This window comes from Sciurus carolinensis, chromosome 13 (genome assembly GCF_902686445.1).
Source record: "Sciurus carolinensis chromosome 13, mSciCar1.2, whole genome shotgun sequence".
NCBI lineage: Eukaryota > Metazoa > Chordata > Mammalia > Rodentia > Sciuridae > Sciurus > Sciurus carolinensis.
This window is the reverse complement of record NC_062225.1, coordinates 75,958,412-75,981,159: the sequence shown is the minus strand read 5'-3', so window position 1 is coordinate 75,981,159 and position 22,748 is coordinate 75,958,412. Positions and strand designations below refer to the sequence as shown.

The 22,748-nt window shown below is 39.6% G+C and overlaps 1 protein-coding gene across 1 annotated transcript in view; it reads right to left on the bottom strand.

Moving 5' to 3' along the window:
* Positions 1-19,211, bottom strand: part of Atad2b (ATPase family AAA domain containing 2B) — a 160,867-nt gene extending 141,656 nt beyond the window's left edge. Inside the window, 1 exon segment of the mRNA XM_047522251.1 lies at positions 18,636-19,211. Coding sequence (XP_047378207.1) covers positions 18,636-18,851 — 216 coding nt within the window. The 5' untranslated portion in view covers positions 18,852-19,211.
* Positions 19,212-22,748: the final 3,537 nt, after the last annotated feature.

Below are 22,748 nucleotides of genomic sequence, written 5' to 3'. Positions count from 1 at the left end.
ATCAGTCTGAAGAGCAGTATCTCAACCAGAGTCCTCTTCTATTCATCACATTTCTATCAGGCACCCTCCCAGTCCACTGTTCTCAGACTACAGGAAGATCACTAACTACACAGCACTTTTCTTCTCTTTACCTCTCTTGTATGCTTGGAGGGATGGGGAAGAGAGAAGTGGGAAGATTAACCTTTTCTTTAGAGAATATTTAGTTCATATGCTAATACTCTAAAAATATTACTTGGAGCTGAGATGTAGATCAGTGGCAGAGAGCTTGTCTAGCAGGACAATCCTGGGTTTGATCCCCAGCACTGGAAACAAAACAAAACCAAAAAAAAAGTAAAGTATCACTTGAGGTTCTAGATCAGTATTTCAAAGGTGTGTGTGTGTATGACCATCTTCAATACACTACCATATAAAACTATTCAGAAAATCTGTTGTTTTCTTTCTGCTACAAATTTTTGTAAAAATATTATAAAAACTATTCATTTCATGAAACACATCTCTATCATGTTTCCTTCCCTACACAAGGACATCTTCATTAGACAACTAGTGAAAATGCAGTTACAAGGGACTAGAGATGAAGCTAAGTGAAAGAGCACGTGTTTTGCATGTGCATGACCCTGGGTTCAGTTCCCTCACAAAAGTACACAAAAGGACTTATTAGTATCATAAGAAATATATACAAAATATGATTAAAGGTATCCAAATGTATTCTTTTTGTTTTGTTTTAGTTGGAGATGGGCACAATATCTTTATTTTATTTATTTATTTATTTATATGTGGTGCTGAGGATTGAACCCAGCACTTCACACGTGCTAGTAAAAGCACCGTACCACAGAGCCACAACCCTAATCCTGCTTTTGTTTTTTGGCACCAGGAACTGAACTCAGGGATCACTTCTCCAGCCCCTTTTTGTATTTTATTTACATCTAACCACTGAGTCACATCTCCAGCCCCTTTTTGTATTTTATTTACATCTAACCACTGAGCCACATCTCCAGCCCCTTTTTGTATTTATTTACATCTAACCACTGAGCCACATCTCCAGCCCGTTTCTGTATTTAATTTACAGAGTCTCACTGAGTTTCTTAGGGGCTCACTAGGTTGCTGAGGCTGGCTTTGAACTCACGATTCTCCTGCCTCAGCCTCCCGAGTCTCTGGGATTACAAGCGTGCACCAAATATATAGTATAGAAATAACATTACTTACTAAAAACTTTCCCCAAAAGACCAATTTTGAATTGTATGTTTTAATACAATCTACCATGAGTTACTTTTATTTATTTATTAATTTATTGGTACTGGGAATTGAACCCGGAGTCACTTTACCACTGAGCCACATCCCAGACCTTTTTATTTTAGACTAAATTGCTTAGGGACTTGCTAAATTTCTGAGGCTGGCCCTAAACCCCCTGCATTAGCCTCTGGAGTCATTTTGATTACAAGCTTGCGCCACCATGTGGACAAACTAGTTTTTTGTTTTTGTTTTGTTTTGTTTTTTTTTGCGGTACTGGGGATCGAAACAACTAGTTTTAAAGCCCCCAAACCACACTGGTCCTAAAGGTTCAAAAAGAAAAACAAATAGGCCAGGTGTGGCAGCTCACACCTGTAATCCCAGCAATTTGGGAGGCTGAGGCAGGAGAATTGCAAGTTTGTGGCCAGCCTCAGCAACTAAGCAAGATTTGTCTCACAATAAAAAATAGAAAAAAGGCTTGGGTGTAGCTCAGTGATATAGCAACCCTGGGTTTAAATCACAGTACCAAAAAAAAGGAAGGAAGGAAGGGAGACAATTAGAAATTCAAACAGCAGGGTGTGGAATTGCATGACTATAATCTAGTAACTCTGGAGGCTGAGGCAGGAGTGAGTTTGAGGACAGCCTCAGCAATTTAGTAAGGCCCTACACTACTTAGTGAGACCTATCTCTACTTAGTGAGAACTATCTCAAAAATGGCTGGGATCAAACTCAGAAAGTTAAGGGTCGGGTGTTTTCTCTCATATGCAGAAGCTAGAGGAAAAAGGAAAAGAAAGGTGGGAGTGGATCTCCTAAACATCAAAAGGAGATCAGTAGAGGAAAGGAACAAAGGGGTGGAAGGTTTGAAGGGAGCGGGAAAGGTGCTAGGGACTGATATTGGTCAATTAGTTATATTGTGTGCATGTACAATTATGTTCAGTCCCATCAATGTATACAACTATAATACACCAATAAAAAATGTGGGAAAAAATAGCATGGTTAGTGTCAATACATGAATAAAGATTCTGAAAGGCAAAAAGAAAAAAAAAAAAATGAGGTTGAGTATGTGGCTTAGTGGTTAAGCATACTGGGTTTCAATCTCAAGTTCAAAAATAAAATTTTTTAATGCAATTTAATTATGTAGTAACACTTTATCAATAACATTAATACTTAAACAATTTTTCTTATTGAAACAATTCCTTAGGCCCCTGCCTTCTCCAATACCATCCTTTAACAGAGTAAACAGTAAAGACTGGAGGTATGTGAACTAGCCGAAGGTCTAGCCCACAAGACCAACAAATGACCGACCAAAAAAGTCCCTCGAACTTTGGCTCTTTCATTTCCAATGTAGTTTCTTTACAACTATCTCAGATACTCTACCCAGGGATATCTATAGTCTCCCAAGGTTACGTGCCTTAAAGCTCACCTAACATGACTACTCAGCCTAGATATTCTTTACTCCAAATATGCCCAACAGCATGGGCATCATCCATCTTGTAGCTCATTAGAAATGTAGAGTCTTAGGCTCCACACCCAGCCCTACTGAATCTGAAGCCATTTTAACCAGATCCACAGGGATCCACATGTACATTAGGCTTTGAAAAGCATTATTATATAACATACTCAAAAATTAGTCACTGAGAAAGCAACAGCATGTGTTCTAAATTAAGGTATATTTATGAATAAAAAATTAATATCTATAAACTACTTTATCTCCATCTATTTATTTATTTTGTGGTGCCTGGGATTGAAATCAGGGCCTTGTGCCTGTTAGTCAAGTGCTCTACATTGAGATTCACCCACAGCCCCTACTTTGCAAATTTAGATAATCCAAGCCAGGATTATTCCTTCTAATAAAATCACTCACCCTTCAAGACCATTTCTTTCATGAAACTATCCTGAAGAATCAAATCTAAACTGATACTTTCCCCCTGTTAGCTACAATATTTATACATTATTATTTCACAAACTTATTTGATCAAGTTCTTTTTTCATGGTTCATCTGCAAGTCCTGCAGTTTCCCAAACATACTCTGGAAACAAATATTATATACTATGGAGTTAAAACAAGATATTAAACTATTTGATGCCCAGCATTTTTAAAATATTCTAAGTCTTTGAACAAGTTCCATTCAGGAGTCAGTCTTAAACTGTTGTTGTCTACATAATTATCTGAATTAGAAATCACCTGTATTAGTCATCCCAGCAGTATAACCTGATAAACTAGAATCTCTGGAGGTAGAAGATTTTTTAATGAGGGCCTCCAAATGATGTTTAAGCACAAGTTTGAGAACCACAGGCAAATAACATAATCTAAGCATGATAGCAGGTACATCATCCTAACTGCTGCCACTGTACTGGCATATTTACTGCTCTTATTATGAGAGGGTTTCACACTTGACTTGGTTCTATGACAGAGACCTCAGAATAAATCCCATTACAAAGGGCTCCTTCTCTGCCAAGAAATCTAGGGATTTCAGTAAAGCAAACAACCAAGTTGTAAATAGTTACAAAAATAGTTACTTCTGCACTTTTTAATTAACTTCAAGCTTGGGGAAAGCTTTAATCTACACCTGATAATAACAAATTCATCTTTAATAGAACGATCATAATGCTCAACCTTAATTTTTTCATCCTCAAAGCACTTTACTAGCTAATTATAACCTAACCCTTTGAGGGAAGGCGTTACTAGTTTCATGACAAAGATGTTTCAGAGAGATTACACAAGCTACCCACAGTCATTTAGCAACCTGTATCAAAGTCATTAAAATCCATAAGTAGGAAAGGTATCTCAAACCAAGGGAATAATTTCATTTAATAAACATTTATAGAGAACCTACTATGTATGTAAGATATGGAGGGCAGTGGTTAAAAAAGATGAATAAGTATTACTTGAACTCAATACGTAATATATTGGGCTAATAAACAGTCCTAAATAATATATGCAGTAGTTAATAGTATAATTGTACAAAATTCTATTAGTTAAAAACAAGAAATGGCATCTACTAGTAGAGACAAAGATATCATAATGATGTGTACTTTAAAAGATGATTTCAAGTTTTCTACGGAAATGGAAAGACATTTTGTAACAATTTATAATAGAACACATAAAATAGTAGAGCATGATTCACAGATGAGATAACTTCCAAAGCAAGAATAATAGTAAAAGTCATCAAATGCTACAGGATGTTAAGTACAATGAAAAGATATAATAATTCCAATTCAATGTTTTTCCTCAACTCTCATCCTCTGAAATAATTTCTTCCAATATGAAAAAATAATTTTCCCTAATCTCAGAGTATCTTAAGCCATACTCTTCAGCTACCACAAATATTGACCACTATTTTGCCACAAATCTTATAAATTAAGCAAAAGAACTTGAGGATAAGGAAACAGAGAAGAATTTACATTGCTCTGGTTTTCAAGGAAGATATCACATCCAGATTCAAATTTGTCAGAAATTTAGAATTTGGGTTTTAATCTAAAGACAAAAAGAATGAACTTAAGAGCATTTTAAAATAAGAGTCAAGTAAATAAGTAAATTAGTAGACCAAAAGATTAATTCAAGACTTGATGGTCTCATCAGGAATTACAAAAACAGAAAATAAGAAATTGGTTCAAGAATGCAGAGCTGGGCGGTGGCACATGCCTGTAACCCTAGCCACTCGGGAGGCTGAGACTGGATGATCTTGAGTTCAAAGCCAGCCTCAGCAAAAGCAAGGCACTAAGCAACTCAGTGAGACCCTGTCTCTAAAAACAATACAAAATAGGGCTGGGAATGTGGCTCAGTGGTTGAGTGCCCCTGAGTTCAATACCCAGTAGACGCCCGCTACAGAACTCCCACTCCCCGCAAAAAATAATGGGATTAAGGTAGCCATATTCAAAATAAAGGTAATAAAGACAGATATAAAAGATGGTGGTGGTGGTTGTTTTGGGTGTGGTTAAGGGTAGCTGGAGAACAGTTATTGAAGCAAGCCTGAAGCCTGATTTGGGAAAGAAAAGTTTGGACTATCTAGCCAAAAATCTAGGGAGATGTCTATCAGGTTGAGGGAAATGCAGCTTGGAGATGAAGTGAGGTAGGAGTAGTGATGGACACCAAGCAGGGTAACAAAAGAATCACAGGTAATACACAGAATAAGAAAAGCAAGAAAGTAGAAGTCAAAACCTTTAAAAAATGCCTACATTAAAGGAATGTGCAAAGGGTCTACCATAGAAACAAGAGAAAAATATAATGTCTCACTAAAACAGCAGGGAGAGTAGGGTATGGTGGTGCATACCTGTAATCCCAGCAACTCAGAGACCCAAGCAGGAGAATAGAAGTTCAAGGCCAGCCTCAGCAATGTAAAGAGCCTCTCAGCAACTTAAGTGAGACCCATCTCAAAATGAAAACTAAGGGGGTTGGGGGTAGAATAAAGACCTTTGGATCATGCAGAGGGGAGTGAGGGGGGTTCGGGATGGGAGGGATGGTGGAATGAGACAGACATCATTACCCTACATACATGTATGACTACTACTGCACCATGTTCAGCCAGAGGAAGGAGAAGTGCTCCATTGGTGTACAGTGTGTCAAAAATGCATTCTACTGTCATGTATAACTAATTAGAACAAATGAAAACAAATGAAAAATAATGATAATAATCTGATAAATTGGGGTGCTTGTAATTAGGAAGACACTGATCCTTCTAATATGGCAATTTTTGCAAAAAGCTGAGTGAATGGTGAGAAAGTACAGGTAACAATTCCAGATACAGTTAGACTTAGAAATATCAGAATTAAGAAAGAAAATTTTAAAGAAGTTACAAAGTAGATAAAAGGAATTTCTTTTTTAAAATGATATAATGAGGGGTAGGGCTGTGGCTCAGTAGAACACTTGCCTAGCATGTGTGAAGCACAGGGTTCAATTCTCAGCACCACATACAAATAAATAAAGGTTCATCAACAACTAATAAAAATATTTTTTTAATTTTTTTAAATGATATAATGAGCCAGGCAAAGTAACAAACACCTGTTAATCCATAAGGCTCAGGAGGCTGAGGCAGGAGGATCACAGCTCAAAGCCAGACTGAAAATTGAATAAGATCCTGTCTTGAGATAAAAATTTAAAAGGCTGAGGATGTGGCTGAATGGTTAGGCGTCCCTGGGTTCAATCCCAGTACCGAAAAGTAAAAATAAAAACAGCAATATAATAAATGATTAAATGATCTGGTTTCCTAAAAACAGAAAAGAAAAAAATCATAGAAGAGAATAAAGTATTATTTTATTTTAAATAAGCTGGGCACAGTAGCCCACGCTTGTAAACCCAGTGGCCCACGCCTGTAAACACAGGAGCTCAGGAGGCTGAGGCAGGAGAATCCCAAGTTCAAAGCCAACCTCAGAAATTTAGGCCCTAAGGAACTTAACAAGACCTTGCCTCAAAATAAAAATAAAAAGGGGTGGCAATGTAGCTCAGGAAATGTGTTCAATCCCCAGTACTTAAAAAAAAAAAGAAAGAAAGAAAGAAAAATTAACAGATGAGAGAAAAATCTTCAATGAGACAAAAATGAAAGGAAAAAAAAAAAAACAGAATGGTAACATTTTTCCCCAAGTTACATCAGAAAGTGTATGGGTGCAATCAATCTTTTCCAATTTCCTTAATAAACAGTCTTTTTTTCCTCTCTCTTTTTTTAAAGTACTCCAGCGTTAATGAGAAAGCTCAGAAGTGTAGTCAATTTCTTTTTCTTTCATTTTAAACAGAATGCACAGAGGTAGTAGTTACCATGACAGCAGAAAACAAAACTCCTACTGCTCTTTATTTACTTAGGGCCAACACTATTCTACAAAGCAATGAAATGTCAAGCACACAAAATGTCCTGAATTTTCCTCAAATATCCCAGTAGTAAGGCTTACTAATTTAATATTTCTAAACAATCCTCTGGAAATATAGAAGAGGATCAGGCACAGAGGCTCACACCTGTAATCCCAGTGACTGGGGAGGCTGAGGCAGGAAGATTGCAAGTTCAAGGTCAGCCTCAACAATTTAGCAAGACCCTAAGAAACTTAGTGAGACTCCGTCTCAAAATAAAAAACAAAAAGGCTTGGAAATGTAGCTCAGTGGTGAAGTGCCCCTCAGTAAAATCCCCAGTACCAAAACAAAAACAAAAACCAGTCAGTCTATGAAAATCTAAAATACAATTTTCTTCCGGATAAATATTTCTGGAAAGTAGTTTTGTTCTTAATCTGAAAACATATTACTTAAAATGAAAAAGAGACATGAATACTGAAAACTGCCACAGAAGTTAGAACCAATCCACTGCAGCACTATCACTGACTCAGAAACTACTTACCTTCAAAGACAGAAGAATCAGGTGAGGCAGTGTAAGTAACAAATATTACACCCCCAGCCTGACAGTAGATAACAGTCTCAAGAAGAAATACTTGTTAGGCTTTGTAGGAGTAATATAATTTTGTAAGTTTATGAATTATCTTCAGTGATTCATTCCTTCCACAAACAGAATTTATTAAGCACCTATTTTTGAGATACTAAAGATATTCAGTGATAGGTCAGCCATAACAGTATATTAAAATTTAGGCCAGCCATAATAGTATATTAAAATTCAACAGTGCTGAAGCCAGTCATGGTGGTTCATCTCTGTCATCCCAAATACTTAAGGCTGAAGCAGGAGGACTTTGAGTGGGAAGCCAGACTCAGCAACTTAGTGAGAACCTGCCTCGGGGAAAACACATAAGAAGTAAAGGTAGAGCACACCATGCAAGGTCTGGGTATGATTCCCCAGGATTCAAAAATGAAATAAAATAAAATAAAATAGTGCTGACAGTACAGGAAAGTGGAAAACAAATTTATTTGGCCTCAATGTAGAAGAAAATCTATAAAAATAAAAAATGTACACAACCCTTTGACCCAAAAACCTCACTTTATCTGAGAAAAAAAGGTCATTTCCTGCTACATTGTTTATAACGTCAAAAACATAAAGACAATCTGTGTACCAATAAAGGTTAACTAAATAATGATGTAATAATACAATGAAATATTAGAAAGCCGTTAAGAAGAAACTTATGAAAGGATGTACATGATAGTATAATAGAAAATCAACTATCAGAAATAGCATATTTCTGGGCTCAGTGGCCCATGCCTGTAAATTCAGCTAACTTAGGAGGCTAAAGGGGAAAATCTTGAGTTTGAAGCCAGCCTGGGTAATACAACATCACCCTGTCTTGAAAACAGAAATACCATATAGAATATGATTCCATATCTGTTTAAAAGTATACATATAAACAACCCATATGTACATGTGCAATGGTCTGGAAGGACATGACATGGTGGTTATCTCTAAAAACAATGAACTGGAAGAGTTGGAGCAGGGAAAGGCTCTTCTTCTTCTTGTGCATTGCCATACTTCACAATATTTAAATAAAAATAAAATATTTTTCAAAAGAGCTAGGTGAAGGATCTTGCATACGCTCATCTTCAATGTGTGGCAGAGAATAGTCACTTGATTATAGCAATTTAAAACACCACTTCCAGTTGAACTGTTACATTTAAAAAATTAAATGTCCTTGGGCAAATTATCACTTCCCCCCAATTCTCCCGTGTAATAAATTTGGAGACTGAATGGAAATAGTAAAAATTGGAAAAAAATAATTAAAAATTTAAAATACTATAAAAATTTTTAACATAAACCCACCCAGGCTCAGGAACTTGTGCTGCCTGATTCCCTCATTTGTGCAAATGTCTAATGCATTTCTACAACTGTTTCTATGCAAACATTTCAATTTGTTATGTGTCACTGATTTAGAAAGTGTAGCTCTTTACTGCAGTTTTGCTTTTAAATTGGATTCCCTGACCTTCCATAATCAGGTACACAACTACAACACTCGCTCATCCAAAGTGTACACACTGGAGTAGCTAGGGTGTTCTTAAATTGTCAGGACATGAACTTTGCATCAAGTAACCAAGATTTTATCCTCTGACAAGTAGGCCAGCACATGGGCACCAAAAGGGTCAACAGAAGTCAGCTTCAGGAAAGCCCAAGTAACGGTCAACAAATTTCTCCAGCATGCTATCAAAGGTAGTAACAACTATGTGCTTACTTATCAGTTTAAGAATAAAATTTTCTTCTAAATGCTAACATCTGAACAGAATGAATTCCAGAAGGAATGAAAAAGGGAGAGAAGTAACATTTACAGAAATTATGAAGATAAATTTACCACAATCAAAGAAAAAGATGAAAAACCACAGATGGAAAGATCGAAGATGGGGGGAAAAAAAAGTGAAGAAAAAGTCCATGCCTAGAAATAGAATAAAATGTATGAATCAAGAAAAAAATTTATATAAGCTTCAAGAGAGACTAGATTGCCTACAAAATAAAAAGAAGTGAACAGTAATACTGTATGCAAGATGACAACAGAGTCAGGAAAGGTGGTGAAACCTGTGATCACAGCTACTCAGGAGGCAGAAGCAGGAGGATCACAAGTTCAAAGTCAGCCTCAGCAACTCAGTGACACCCTGTCTCAAAATAAAAAATAAAAAGGGTGGATGTAGCTCGGTGGTAAAGCACTCCTGGTTTCAATCCCCAGTACCAACAAAATTAAATTTTTTTTTAAAATGTTGCTCAATCTCATTAGTAAACAAAGAAAAGCAATTAAAAAGCTAGATCATGGGCTGGGATTGTGGCTCAGTGGTGGAGCACTTGCCTAGCATGAGTGAGGCACTGGGTTCGATCCTTAGCACCATATCCAAAACTAAATAAAATAAAGTTAAGAAGAAAAAAAAACTACATAATGCCAAGTCTCATCAGGAATGTGGGCAATACAATAACTCTCATCCACTACTCCTAAGAATAGAGAACTAAAGCAGCAAATCTGGAGGTAAAATTTAAGTACCTGTATTCTCTGTTCCATTCCTGGATAGCTCTCTCAGAGAAATTCTTAACCAAATCCACAAAAGACACTATATAAGAGTATTAAATGTAACAATACTTGCAGTAGCAGAGAGCTGGAAGCAATCCAGGTAACCATCACTTGAATGTGTGTAGTTAAAATGCAATGGATGTACTCTATGAAGTACTAGGCAGTAATTAGATGGAGTGACTATATGTACACACAGCCACTAAATGGATGAAAAATAAAACTTCTTCTAGAGTTTGTACTCTATGAAGTACTAGGCAATAATTAGATGGAGTGACTATATGTACAGTCACTAAATGGATGGAAAATAAAACAACTTCTAGAGCTAAGTATCACCTATGTAAACTTAAAATACATGACATAAACCAATATAGGGATCAGGTTACCTATCATCCAAACATGTTAAACAGAGCATTTACCGCACTAATCATTCTTTTGAGACAACAAGCATAAGCTGTGATTGGGCCAGTCAAATCAGACCTATCCTGGGCTAACAGGGACATATGGTTACCCTATCTATTAACCACTAGTTTCCATAACCTAAGAAGACAAATCTTGATGAAAAAGGTACACTCAATTTGTTATTTTGCTTTTAACTATGCTGAATGCTTAGACATCCAATCACCAGTGATATATAAATCACAGATATGCTAAATCCCTAATATATATTAGTTATGGTCATGATCATTCCTCAAGATGGATATAAATTAATTGCATTATATTCATTAATAAAATTCTGTAACGTGACTTGGTATTTTCTGTTACCATCTCAACCTCTCAACATGAGATTTCTTACTGGAAAAATTCTTCAGTATATAATGCTCATACTTAACAAAGACTAATCATTCCACAAAGTTATAAAGTAGGGAATAGTTTCACACTATACTTTTCCCCCTAGTACTGGTGAACGCAACTGTGCCCAGCTGGATTATTCTTTCTATATACATTATACATTATATATTATACATTATACATTATTCTTTCTATATATATATTTTCAAAGATCAGTTTTATTTTGTAAGTAACTTGTCTTTACCACTTTGGTAGGGGGAAAAGTTGCCTAAGTAATATATCAGATGAAAACATTAATCTGAAAAATTTAATTTTCCTCTATTTTTCTGAAATTACTTAGGTTCCTACCAAAAAACAAAACACAATGGCTGACAAATAGACAAGTTTTTAAAATAATTTCTAAATTCAAGTCCAAAACTTTCAGACTACTTCATTCATTCTCTTCCATATACTCTAACCACAAAACCAGATCATAGTTAAGTCACCAACCATAGAATGTGCAAGGAAGTTGGCTGGCACGTAATTCCCTCTAACTATAGGTTTCTGTCCAATTTCTACAATAACATCCTTTTATTTTTTCGCCTAATTCTAAATTTGCCACAAAATGAAGTGTTAAAAACCTTAAAGATCTAAAAGAAGGCAAGAATAGGTATAAACTTCACATACAATGATTAGAGAAAAACAATGTTAGAGCACTTCTGGCTCCCTATGAAACTCAAATAGAACTGAGTGTGGAAGAGGTAGCCCAAGAAAGGGCATTAAATTATGTGAGTAAATGTAGATGTAAAAGTATTAGACTTGAAGAGTCTTTTTTTTTTTTTTTTAATAAAACACATTTTTGTGTCTTCCCCACACTAGACCTTAAGTACCATGTTTTGTTCTCCAGCTGCTTCATCCCAAGAACCATGCCACACACTGGGGATTCACAGAAGCATGTGATACAAGCAGTATATTGCACAATTCTAGGGAATGCATTCACGTAAACTACATTGTGAATGGTACCTCTCAACTTCTGCAGCATGTCAGCCCTAAAACAATGAACCAGCTAGACATAATGGTGGTACAAACCCGCACTACACAGGAGGCTGAGATAGCAGGACCACAAGTTCTAACTCAAAGCTATCCTGAGCAATATAGCAAGACACTCATAGAAAGAGGCAAAATGAAGAGTCCCACCAAAACATTCAGTGAGTAAAAGATTATATCTCTAATCATTTGGCACCTATCCAGAACCAACTTACCATACTAATAATTTATCTCATACATACCATGAAGGTAGGGATTATGTCCGATTTATCCTGTTCTCAAAGTCCTGTCATCACGGTTTTCACGAAATGGGTCAGCTCCTCAATATGCTATTCATTCATTCATTTGACAGATATTTACTGAGCATATTATGTGTCAGATATGGGACTAGGTCCTAGGAATAGAGCAGTTAGGGGGAAAATAAGATACAATGTCTGCCCTGGTAGTGCTTACAACTTACTCTGTAATAAAGAGTGTAGGGGTGCCAAGTGCAGTGGCAGGTGCCTGTATTTCCAGCTACAGGGAGGCTGAGGCAGGAGGATCCCTTGAGCCCAGGAGTTCAAGTTTGGCCTGGACATCACAGCAAGGGCCCCACCTCAAAAAAAAAAAAAAAAAAAAAAAAAAAAGGCTGGACACAGTGGTACACACCTGTCATCTCAGCAACTCAAGAAGCAGAGGAAAGAGGTTCAGTGGTAGAGCCCATCCTTTGGTAAGTGCAAAACTCTGGATTCAATCTCTAGCACCAATATTAAACATTTAGATAAAGTTAACAGTAACATACCACATGTGGTCTTTGCCCCAACTTTGTACTTCCATACAACTTTTTACCCCAAAATCACAATTGCCCTTCACTCAATAACTCATATTTTTCACAAAATCTTCCCCTCTAGGGAAACATAAAAGTATCAAATATTCCATTCCAGGTGCAACGACACATGCCTGTTAATCCCAGCGACTCAGGAGACTTAGGCAGGAGGATAGTAAGTTCAAAGCCAGCCACAGCAACCTATCAAGGCCCAAAGCAACTTAGCAAGAACTGTCTCAAATTAAAAAAAAAAAGGCGGGGTGAGGGGGCAAGGAGGTAGGGGGTTGCGATGTGGTTAAGTGCTCCTGGATTCAATTTCTGGTACCAAAAATATGTATGTGTGCACACACACACCTACAAATATATGTATATATGCATATAATATTCCTATTAAGAGATCAAAAATCCAAATAAAGAAATAAGCATTTTGTGTACACAAATGAAATTAAAAATGAAACAAGTAAAACTTCACTGTATATTGCCTGTAAGAAATACCCAACACAATTCAAATTAATATGGCACTTTTCTGAAATGTCTCCTTAAAAAGACAGGATCACTCTCCATTCAGGTGAAGATAATGGTTGACTCTTCAGTTCTGACACCAAGTGGTAACCCTACCTTGGGAAATCCCTGATTTCCAGGGGTTATGGGTTTAGCTATAGTGAGGTATTTAGGAGACATGCAATAAATGACCTAACAATCTATCAAAGGATGGTTTAAAAGACTAGTGGCCAAGCTGGGTGCAGTGGTACATGCCTATAAACCCAGAGAATTAAGAGGCTGAGGAACAAGGATTGCAAGCCTGAGGCCAGCCTCAGCAATTAGTGAGACCCCCAGCAATTCAGCAAGACCCTATCTCAAAAAATAAAAAGAAGTGGGATGTAGCTCAGTGGTAAAGTACACCTAGGTTCAATCCCAGTACAAAAAGAAAAAAGACTATTGGCCGAGTCAGGTGTGGTGCCTGTAGTTCCAGCTACTCAAAAGACTGAGGCAGAAGGATCATCAGTTTGAGGTCAGCCAGGGCAACTTAAGAAGACCCTGTCTTAAAATAAAAAAGAAAGCTGGGGATGTAGCTCAGTGGTAGAACACCCTTGGGTTCAATCTCTACTATCGCAAGGTTGGAGGGAAAGGAAGACAAGAGGCCTGAAGAGACATTTCTCAAAATAAGAAATATAAATGGATACCAGGTACAAGAAAACCTACTCTATTTCACTAATCATAAGAAAAATGCAGGGGCTAGGGATATAGCTCAGCTGGCAGAGTGCTTGCCTTACAAGCATGAGGCCCTGGGTTCAATCCTCGGCACTGCAAAAAAAGAAAAAGAAAAATGCAAAGCAAAAAACCAAATGAGATATCACCTCTTACCTTATAGGATGACTATAATCCAAAAAAAAAAAAAAAAAAAAGGCAAAAAGGGTTAATGAAGATGTGAAGGGAACCTCCGTACACATCAATGGGAATGCAAAATGGAGCAACTCCCACAGTAAATAGTAGTAGGATCCTCAGAAAAATCAACATAGAACAACCAAAAGATCCAGCAATCTCTCTTATTTATCCAAAGGAACTAAAATCAGAATTTCAAAAAAGATATCTGTACCCCCATACTCACTGATGCATTACAAACAAAAGCCAAGATATGAACACAATCTAAATGTCAGACAAAGGATAAATGGATAAAGAATGTGTGTATGGGTCTGTGTGTGTTTAAGTGTATATATACAAATAATATAAATATGTTCAATGGATTATTATTCAGCCTTTAAAAATAAGGAAATCGTGACATTTATGACAAAATGAATGGATCTGAAGACATTATGGACATAATGGAAGACATTATGCTAAGTGAACTAAGCCAGACACACACACACACACACACACACACACACGAAGTATTTTATAATGTTATTTATATGTGGAACCAAAAATAGCCAAACTCATATAAGCAGAGTAGAAAGAAGGATGATTGCCAAGGGGGAAAACTTGAGAAAATGGGGAGGTGGTAGTCAAAGGCAATAATTTCACTTATGCCAGATAAATAATTTTAGAAATCTACTATATAGAATAGTGTCTACAGCTAAGACTACATATACTGTATTATATATACAAAATTTTCTAAGAAGGTGCACGCCTGTAATCCCAGGGGCTTGGGAGGCTGAGGCAGGAGGATCACAAGTTCAAAGCCAGTCTCAGCAACTTAGGCAGGCCCTGAGCAATTTTGTGAGACCCAAAATTAAAAATTAAAAAAGGGCTAAGGATATGGTTCAGTGACTAAGCACCCCTGGGTTCAATTGTGGTACCAAAAAAAATTTTTTTTTTCTAGAAGGTAGATCTTACATTAAGAGCCTTCCCACCAAAGATGATAACAATAATTGTACTAAAGAAGGAGAAGGAAAATTATGGGAGTGATAGACCTGTCTGTGGTCTTCATGGTGGTGATGGTTTCACAGGTATATACTTTTCTTCAAATTCATCAAATTGTATACATTAGGTTTAACTTTTTTCATGTCAAAAATAATAAAAATAAAAAGCTTTAACCCTAGGGAAAGTTAATGGGACACAAGAAAATCATTTAAATAACACGTAGAACATATCCTATATTTATTTCCCTATCTCACACATACACCATTTAAAGGAAAGGCAGAACTCCACAAACAGCTCTTGGTGATAAGGCTTTTTTCTAAAAAGCAAAAGAAATGGTCTCTAGACATAGTAAATAAAATAATTTTAAAACAGAGGCAAAGAAGGAAAAAAGTCAGCATTAAGTATAGAGTGAAGAATATAGCACAAAAGCAGAAAAAGAGCAATATATTTCTTCTTCGAAAAAGAAGGGTCTTGCTAGGTATAGTGGCACATGCCTATAATCCTAAGAACTCCAGAGGGTGACACAGGATTGCAAGTTCAAGGCCTGCCTCAGCAACTTAACAGGACCCTGTCTGAAATAAAACATAAAAAAAAAGGCTGAGGATACAGCTCAGTGGTAAAGTGCCCCTGGGTTCAATTCCCAGTGCCAAAAAAAAAAAAAAGTTTTCAAGCTGGGGACGTAATTCAGTGATAAAGCATTTGCCTAGCATGACTGAGGTCCTCAAGGTTCAATCTTCTAAAGCAACAACATGGGAAACACCATTCTCCATCAAATAAGATTTTACAGACAAAAGCAAATGCCTATTACAGATCCCATATTCAAAGAGGGTGCCTTTAAGTATGCCAGAAAGAGTGAAACAGGAGTGCTAAATTCCTATAACAAAGTCAATTGGAGAAGAACACCTAACTCAAACAATCCACTTCAGGAATACTGAGTCAAGAAATACACAACCTGCATCCCTAAACCTAATAAATTCAGAATTATACCTATCCTCTTCTAAAGGTCCAATCACTCACAATATAAGATTAAACAGTCTCTGAAATCTCTCAGAGAAGGCAGGAATGGTGGCACATGCCTGCAGTCTGAGCCACTCAGGATGCTGAGGCAGGAGGTATAATTGAGCTCTCAAGTTCGAGACCAGAATGGGTAACATAGCAAGATCCATGTTTCAAATACAAGTCAAGCCAGGCAGAGTGTTGCACACCTGTAATCCCAGCAACTCAGGCAGGAGAATAAAAACTTTGAGGCCAGACTCAGCAACTTAGCAAGGCCCTAAACAATACAGCGAGACCCTGTCTCAAAGTAAAAAATAAATCCCTGTAATCCCAGCAACTGGGGAGGTTGAAGCAGAAGGATCGAAAGTTCAAAGTCAGCCTCAGCAACTTAGTGAGGCCCTAAGCAACTTAGAGAGACTTTGTCGCTAAATAAACAATTAAAAAGGTGGGGGATGTAGCTTAGTGGTAAAGGACCCAGGTTCAATCCCCAGTACCAAAAAATAAATAATAAAAATGGGCTGAGGATGTGGCTCAGTGGTTAAGTGCCCCTGGGTTAAATCCCCAATACAAAAAGAAAAAAAAAAGCCTTTCAGAGAAAGTAATTAAATTATTCCATCATCTAAACTCATAACAAATCTTTTTAAAACTGAAAAATAAGTATTTCAAAGTCAATCCTCTGTAGCCTGTTCTTTATGGTCTTTTAAAACACTTCAAAAGGGTTCTTAAAACAATGTTTCATCAGTATTCTTCTAGAGAGAGCTTTCATTCTTCTAGCAATTTAAAAGCTACCAAATGTTCATTTCTACATTAGATTATTGATTCCTTGCCTTTTAACATCTCTATAACAGCTGCCTGACAAATTACCTCACCTTATTCCTCAGGGGGTAAGGACAGCATGATATCCATGAATTCAAAAATGGGACCACAAACTGATCTGAGAGAGATGAGCTAATTGCTTCAGAGGAGCCTGCCACTGCTCTAATAGACCAGACATTCATAGTGCGATACAACTACATGCTTTGCTTACTCTCAATATTTATTTGCACTTTAGAAGACAAATCTTTTCTTAAAATTATTTGAAAATATGATAGCAACAGCAAGTCAAGAAACTTGTATTTAGAATAGCTTCTACAAAAAGCCAAGTCTTCAAAATAGTTTGCACAACTTCCTCATTATCTTTCTTATTTCAGTCTAAGAGATCTGTAAGTTCCTAAAACAGTATGTTATATAAGTTTTTAAAATATTTTCCAGATTTTTAGCAAATAAAAGCAAAAAAAAAAAAAACCCATTTTCTAAGATAAAATATATTTCATAGCAGTATGGTAAAAGATTTCTGTTGTATGTACTCAGATTCATTGCTAGTGTCAAAACAGTATGAAACACAGAGAAAAAAACACAAACTGCAATCTTCTAAGTCCCTAGAGAATCTTAAATATTGCTTTCCCTACATAACAACAACAAAATAGTGTGAATTTAAAGGAATATTTTAAATAAAAAGTATTTTCCAGACAAATTACTTTTAGTAAATTAGCCTCTTTCTAGACAGAAGTAATTCACTTGTCTCTAAATTCAGAACCAATCTCATAATAGCAAACTTGTCAATACCTTTAAAGTGATAAATCTCTGTGCTAGCTTAGCACTTCACACTGTGAGTAATAAAACTTCAAGATCTTTCAATCTTTTTTTTTAAGAACTGAATCATCATCTGCTTCTTCAAATGTCACTTTTGCAATATGACAACGACGATGTTGATTCACCTTTTGTAAACTATTTTCCTAGCAAAAATGTAGACATCCAAGAAACCATATAATTTTGGGATGATGGTGCCCATTAAACATGTTTCTTTCGACATACGTCTTTTTGCAACCTGAAAGCTCCGGTTCCTACTAGAACCTTGGTTGGCTAGCTTGCTGGCTCCAGCAACAGTATCCTGTTTGATCTCTCCTGTCTGGAGAGCCGATAGCGTTGATTTTGTTTTTAAAGTTGGTGTCGGAGCAGCTACAAAACTTTTTTCAGCATCCCTGCCCGGCTGCCAACTGGAGCTCTGCTCACTTCCTCACCAACTTGAACCACCCCCAAACTCAAGAGTAAGCTGGAGTTAGACAGCGGCAGTTGACACACTTTCAAAAAGGGTTTGACACCGCAAAAAACTTTCACTTCTCTTCCCCAACCCTTCCACTCAGGGACTCCGGCCCTTCGCTCTCGCTTCCCTCTAGAACCCCCCTCTAAGACAGGACAAGGGCATGGAGAGCAGATCGTTCTAATACCCCGAAAAGGACCTCCAAAGCCCTCTCGCCGGACTCAAGTGCTGTTCTTTACACAAAAGAACCGGGCCAGCAAAGCAAAAGGGCTAGAGTCGAGGCCCTTCTACCGGTGTCAGCCTCCACGGCACCCGCACCCGCACACCTTGTCTCTAGCCGCCCGGGCCGCCTCCGCTGGAGGCTTTCTGCCCCCAACCCGGCCAGACAAAGCCCGGGCGGCCCGGCCGGCGCTCGCCAGCCTCCGGACGCGGGCCGCCGCGCTCTTACCCGGGCCTCATCCAGAGCGACGCCGGCGCCACTGCTTCCCCCGGCCTTGGCGGCGGGGCAGCTGGCAGCGCGGGTCTTGGAGGAGCGGGTCCGAGAGGAGATGAAATGGCTGCTGCCTCCGGTCGCCCCAGGCTCTGCTCCGGCCCCAGGCCCAGGCCCGGGCCCCGGAGACTTGGACCCGAGAAGGCGCAGAGAGCTCTTCCGGGTGTTCACCATGGTCCAGCCAGGAGGACGAGGCACTCGCCGCGCCCGGGAGAGCAGAGGAAGGCCGGCCCGCCGGCCGGGCAGTCAGGGCCAGCGGAGCCGAGCCGGGCCGGGAGAGACGAGCCGGCTCGAACTCTCCGGAGCGCAGACGAAGACAGGCGAGAGCAGGGCAGAGGAAGGGAAAGCGGCGTGAGAAGGCAGGCAGCAGGAGGCGAGGACGATGCTGCAAGCCGGCAGCACAGACCCTCCGCCGGCTTCACCCTCCTCAGCGGGAGCCGAGCGGAGCCGCCATTTCTGCCCCTTTCTCTCTCGATCTCGCTCTCGAGCTCTGTGCGTCAGGTCTCCAGCGCCGCAGGGCCGACGAGACCGCTTCCGGCCGCGGCCACCGTGGGGCGCTGCAAGGACAGGCAGCCCTCCCCTTGCCGGCTTCTCCCTCCTCTCCCCGAGCCTCCAGCAGGCCCCGCCCCCGACGCAGCGTCACGCGCGGCGGCCAGGTGGCGACGCTCTGGGCTCGCAGCTCTGTGGTCTCCCCGGTCTCCGCGGCCTCCAGGCTGGGGGATGGGAAAAGCCAGATTGGTTGCAGGGCGAGTTCCCGGCGTGGAACTTGGTGCCAGAGCCATGACTCCCGGTCCAGGCCCGAGTACCCTACACACCCGCACCATCCCAGGTGGCCAGGATGGAGCGAGGAACCGCCCGTGGAGGCGCGGGGTTGTAGGGGACCGCTGATAAGGACGAAAGGGCGCTGACTTAGAATCCCAGAGCTACCTAAGGCAAATCCCTGAACTTGAGCAGCACTTTTCATGGCTGTAAAAATGAGACTGACAGCTGTGATAAAGAAGTCTGTGCTGTATCTGGCACAGAACAAGCTTAAGAAGAAATGAGGGTAGGGAGAATACGAGAACCCTAAGTCTCTAAACAAATTGGTGGAGAGTCCTATAACCTTAACCCGATCTAAGGCGGAGTCTTTCCAAGAACCGCGTTTACCACAGTCCCCTGCGCCCTTCCGCAAAGGAATTAAGTAAAAGCAGAACCCAAAGATCAAAATTTGTAATGTAATTTTCAAAGAAACAAATAAAGCTGCTCAGTCAACGTGAAAAGTTCTGGTGTTAATATAGGAAGTATCTTCATTTAAAAAATTCACAGTTCATTAGAAATAACCTACTGTTCATAGTGATAAGGGATAGAGAGATGCGTGTGGTGGGAACACGAGGTTAAGGGAATAATTCCATAAAATGGGCCCACTGGGCTGAGCACCCAGATGCTTTCTTTTCCAAGAAGCAATTTACCTTCAGCCCTGCCTGACTTAAGTGAAAAGCATTTGTCACATTCCTCAGCGAACTACCTGTTGTTTGCATGAGAAATGCAGGCCAGCATAATGTCACTAAGAGGAACCCAAGTTACCCTGAAAACTTTTGTGCCCCTGTTCACAGACCAGATCTCAAAACTCCAGAGATAAGAATAATTCCTCCCAACTATAAAATCCTTAAGAATGTATGGTTAAGAATACAATTAGATCCTGGCATGGTGGTGCATGCCTGCAATCCCTGCAACTAGGGAGGTTAAGGCAGGAGGATTGCAAGTTTGAGGCCAAACTCTGCAATGTAGCTAGACCCTGTCTCAAAATTAAAAAAATTAAAAGGAATGGAGACTAGACTGTGGGCTCACCTTTGGGTTCAATCCCCAGTACCAAGAGAAGGAAAAAAAAAAAAAAAAAAAACACCAATTAGAACCTGTTAGCATGGGCCAAAATGACCTAAAGTTATCATGCAGTGGGGAATTTCAGGTCTGATATCATCCTGTTGTCAGGCAAAAGTCAAGAGGTGGAACTCCCTGGAAACTTCTCTGGAATCCCCAATAAAACTGGAGTGCAGGTGAGGCACGCTGTTCCTCTCTTCTCTGAGAGGACCTACTTGAGAGTATTCCATTTCCCTTTTCCTGCCTCTTTAATAAACTCAAGGCACACTGAGCCACATGCTGAAATCTTTCTGACTTGGTCACAAGATTGAGGTTGGGAGGGCAGGTCTTTGTGCTGCCTGAATTTCCTGAGAGGCCCCAGTTCTATAACAAAAGTATAACAAAAGATCAGAAGTTCTTTTTTATTTGTTTGTTCTGGGGATTTAAGGGAGGGGGGCTTTACCACTGAGCAACATCCCCAGCCCTTTTCATTTTTTAGTTTGAGACAGGGTCTCAGTTGCTGAAGCTGGCCTCAACCTTGTATTCCTCTTGCCTCAGCTTCTGGAATCACTGGGATTAATAGGCCTGGGCTACCACGCCCAGCTGCAGCCTCTTTTTATATGCTTATGAGCTAAGTAGTCTTTACTTTTAACACATTGTAAAATTTAAAATAATAATGTGATGGAGGTCATATGCGGCTTGCAAAGACTAAAATATTTACAAATTGACTCCATCCCCCGTTTTTTCCTCACTAGGGATTGAACCCAGGGAATCCTGCACACTAGGCAAACATTTTACCACTAAGCTACATGCCCACTCCCGCTGCCAAAAAAAAAAAAAAAAAAAAAAAAAGAATCCTCTCTTCATTCAATGTTGAGACAGACAAAAAATAAAAACAAGAACAAAATTAAAAACAAAACCAAAAAAGCCCTCCCAGAAGAATCAAAGAAATGTTTCTTTGCCCAAAGGAATCAAAGTCACTGCTTTCGATGCTTCAACAGAAAGGAGGTTGGAGAGGTTTTGAGAGTTGAACTTACTGTAGGATTCCCAAACTGTGGAACAGGAGACAATTCAAAGATTCATAAATTGCCTTTACCTGATGGGGATGGCAGGGATCCAGTCTAAAACTGAGTACCTGATTTAGGCAAATGGAGACTTTATTTGAAATTATTATTGCAATGGGAGGGTGGGGGAGGGGAGACACGTACACTAAGGGAAGAGGATTACTGCAATAAGAAGAATGCTGAATTGAAAAACCCCTGAAGGGGCTGGGGAGAGAGATCGCCTCGCAATCATCAAGGCTCTGGATTTGATTCCCCAGCACCGCAAAAAAAAAAAAAAAAAAAAAAACCTGAAGGGGGTTTGGTGTGTAGCTCAGTGACAGAACACTTGCCTAGCATGGGTGAAGTCCTGGGTTCTAAACCCAGCAAGAAATTTAGATTTATATCAATAGCAGAGATTATTCCAAAAGAGAGAGAAAGACTGTTGCAAAGGGGAAAACTACTATCCAACCGTGAATAACCTGCAATCACTTAGGCAGAAAAGGGATTTTCCTTTTGGGGAGCAGCAAACTAGGATAAGAAGACCTGGGTGTGGGAAGGTGGGCTGAATGGGTGTTCCAGGCCCTAATCAGCATACTTTAGGGAATGTTTTCTTTATCCTGAGGTTAACCCATTTTCTGGAGTAGTGGGTCAAAGATGAGGTGCCAGAAGGCGACCTGCTTCACTAAAGTTTGGGCAGCTGGTATTTTGACGGGATAGTGAGTACAAGTAGTCCGGCTCACCATTTATCAGGTAAAGAAGAGGAATTTATAGCGTCTGCGTCTGCCTTCGTCACTAGTAAACAAGGGGGTATGCGGGAGTCGTATCTAAATTCTATGGAGAAGGGTGGTCCTTGCAGTAAGGCCTTTCAGAAATACAAAGGAGTGAGGGGATTCCTTTCAGGTCACTCTGCAGATGACAAGGCTCATGTAAAGTTCAACATGATCAGAATGCAGCGAAATCACTCCAAGGTCTCAATCAGAGGTTGAAGAGGCAAAGAGGTAGGTTCTCAGGTGAGCCCACACCTAACTCCCTGAACTTTCCGCGCCCAAAGAGCGGGTAACCAGCAGCTGTGCCCACTGCGGGCGGGAGGAGGTCGCCATTCGTGCGCGCACCGCCGGCCCCGCCCTCGGCGCGCTCCCGACTCGCCGCCACGGCGCGCTCCGCGGGGCTGCGCAGAGTCGGCCCTGGCGCG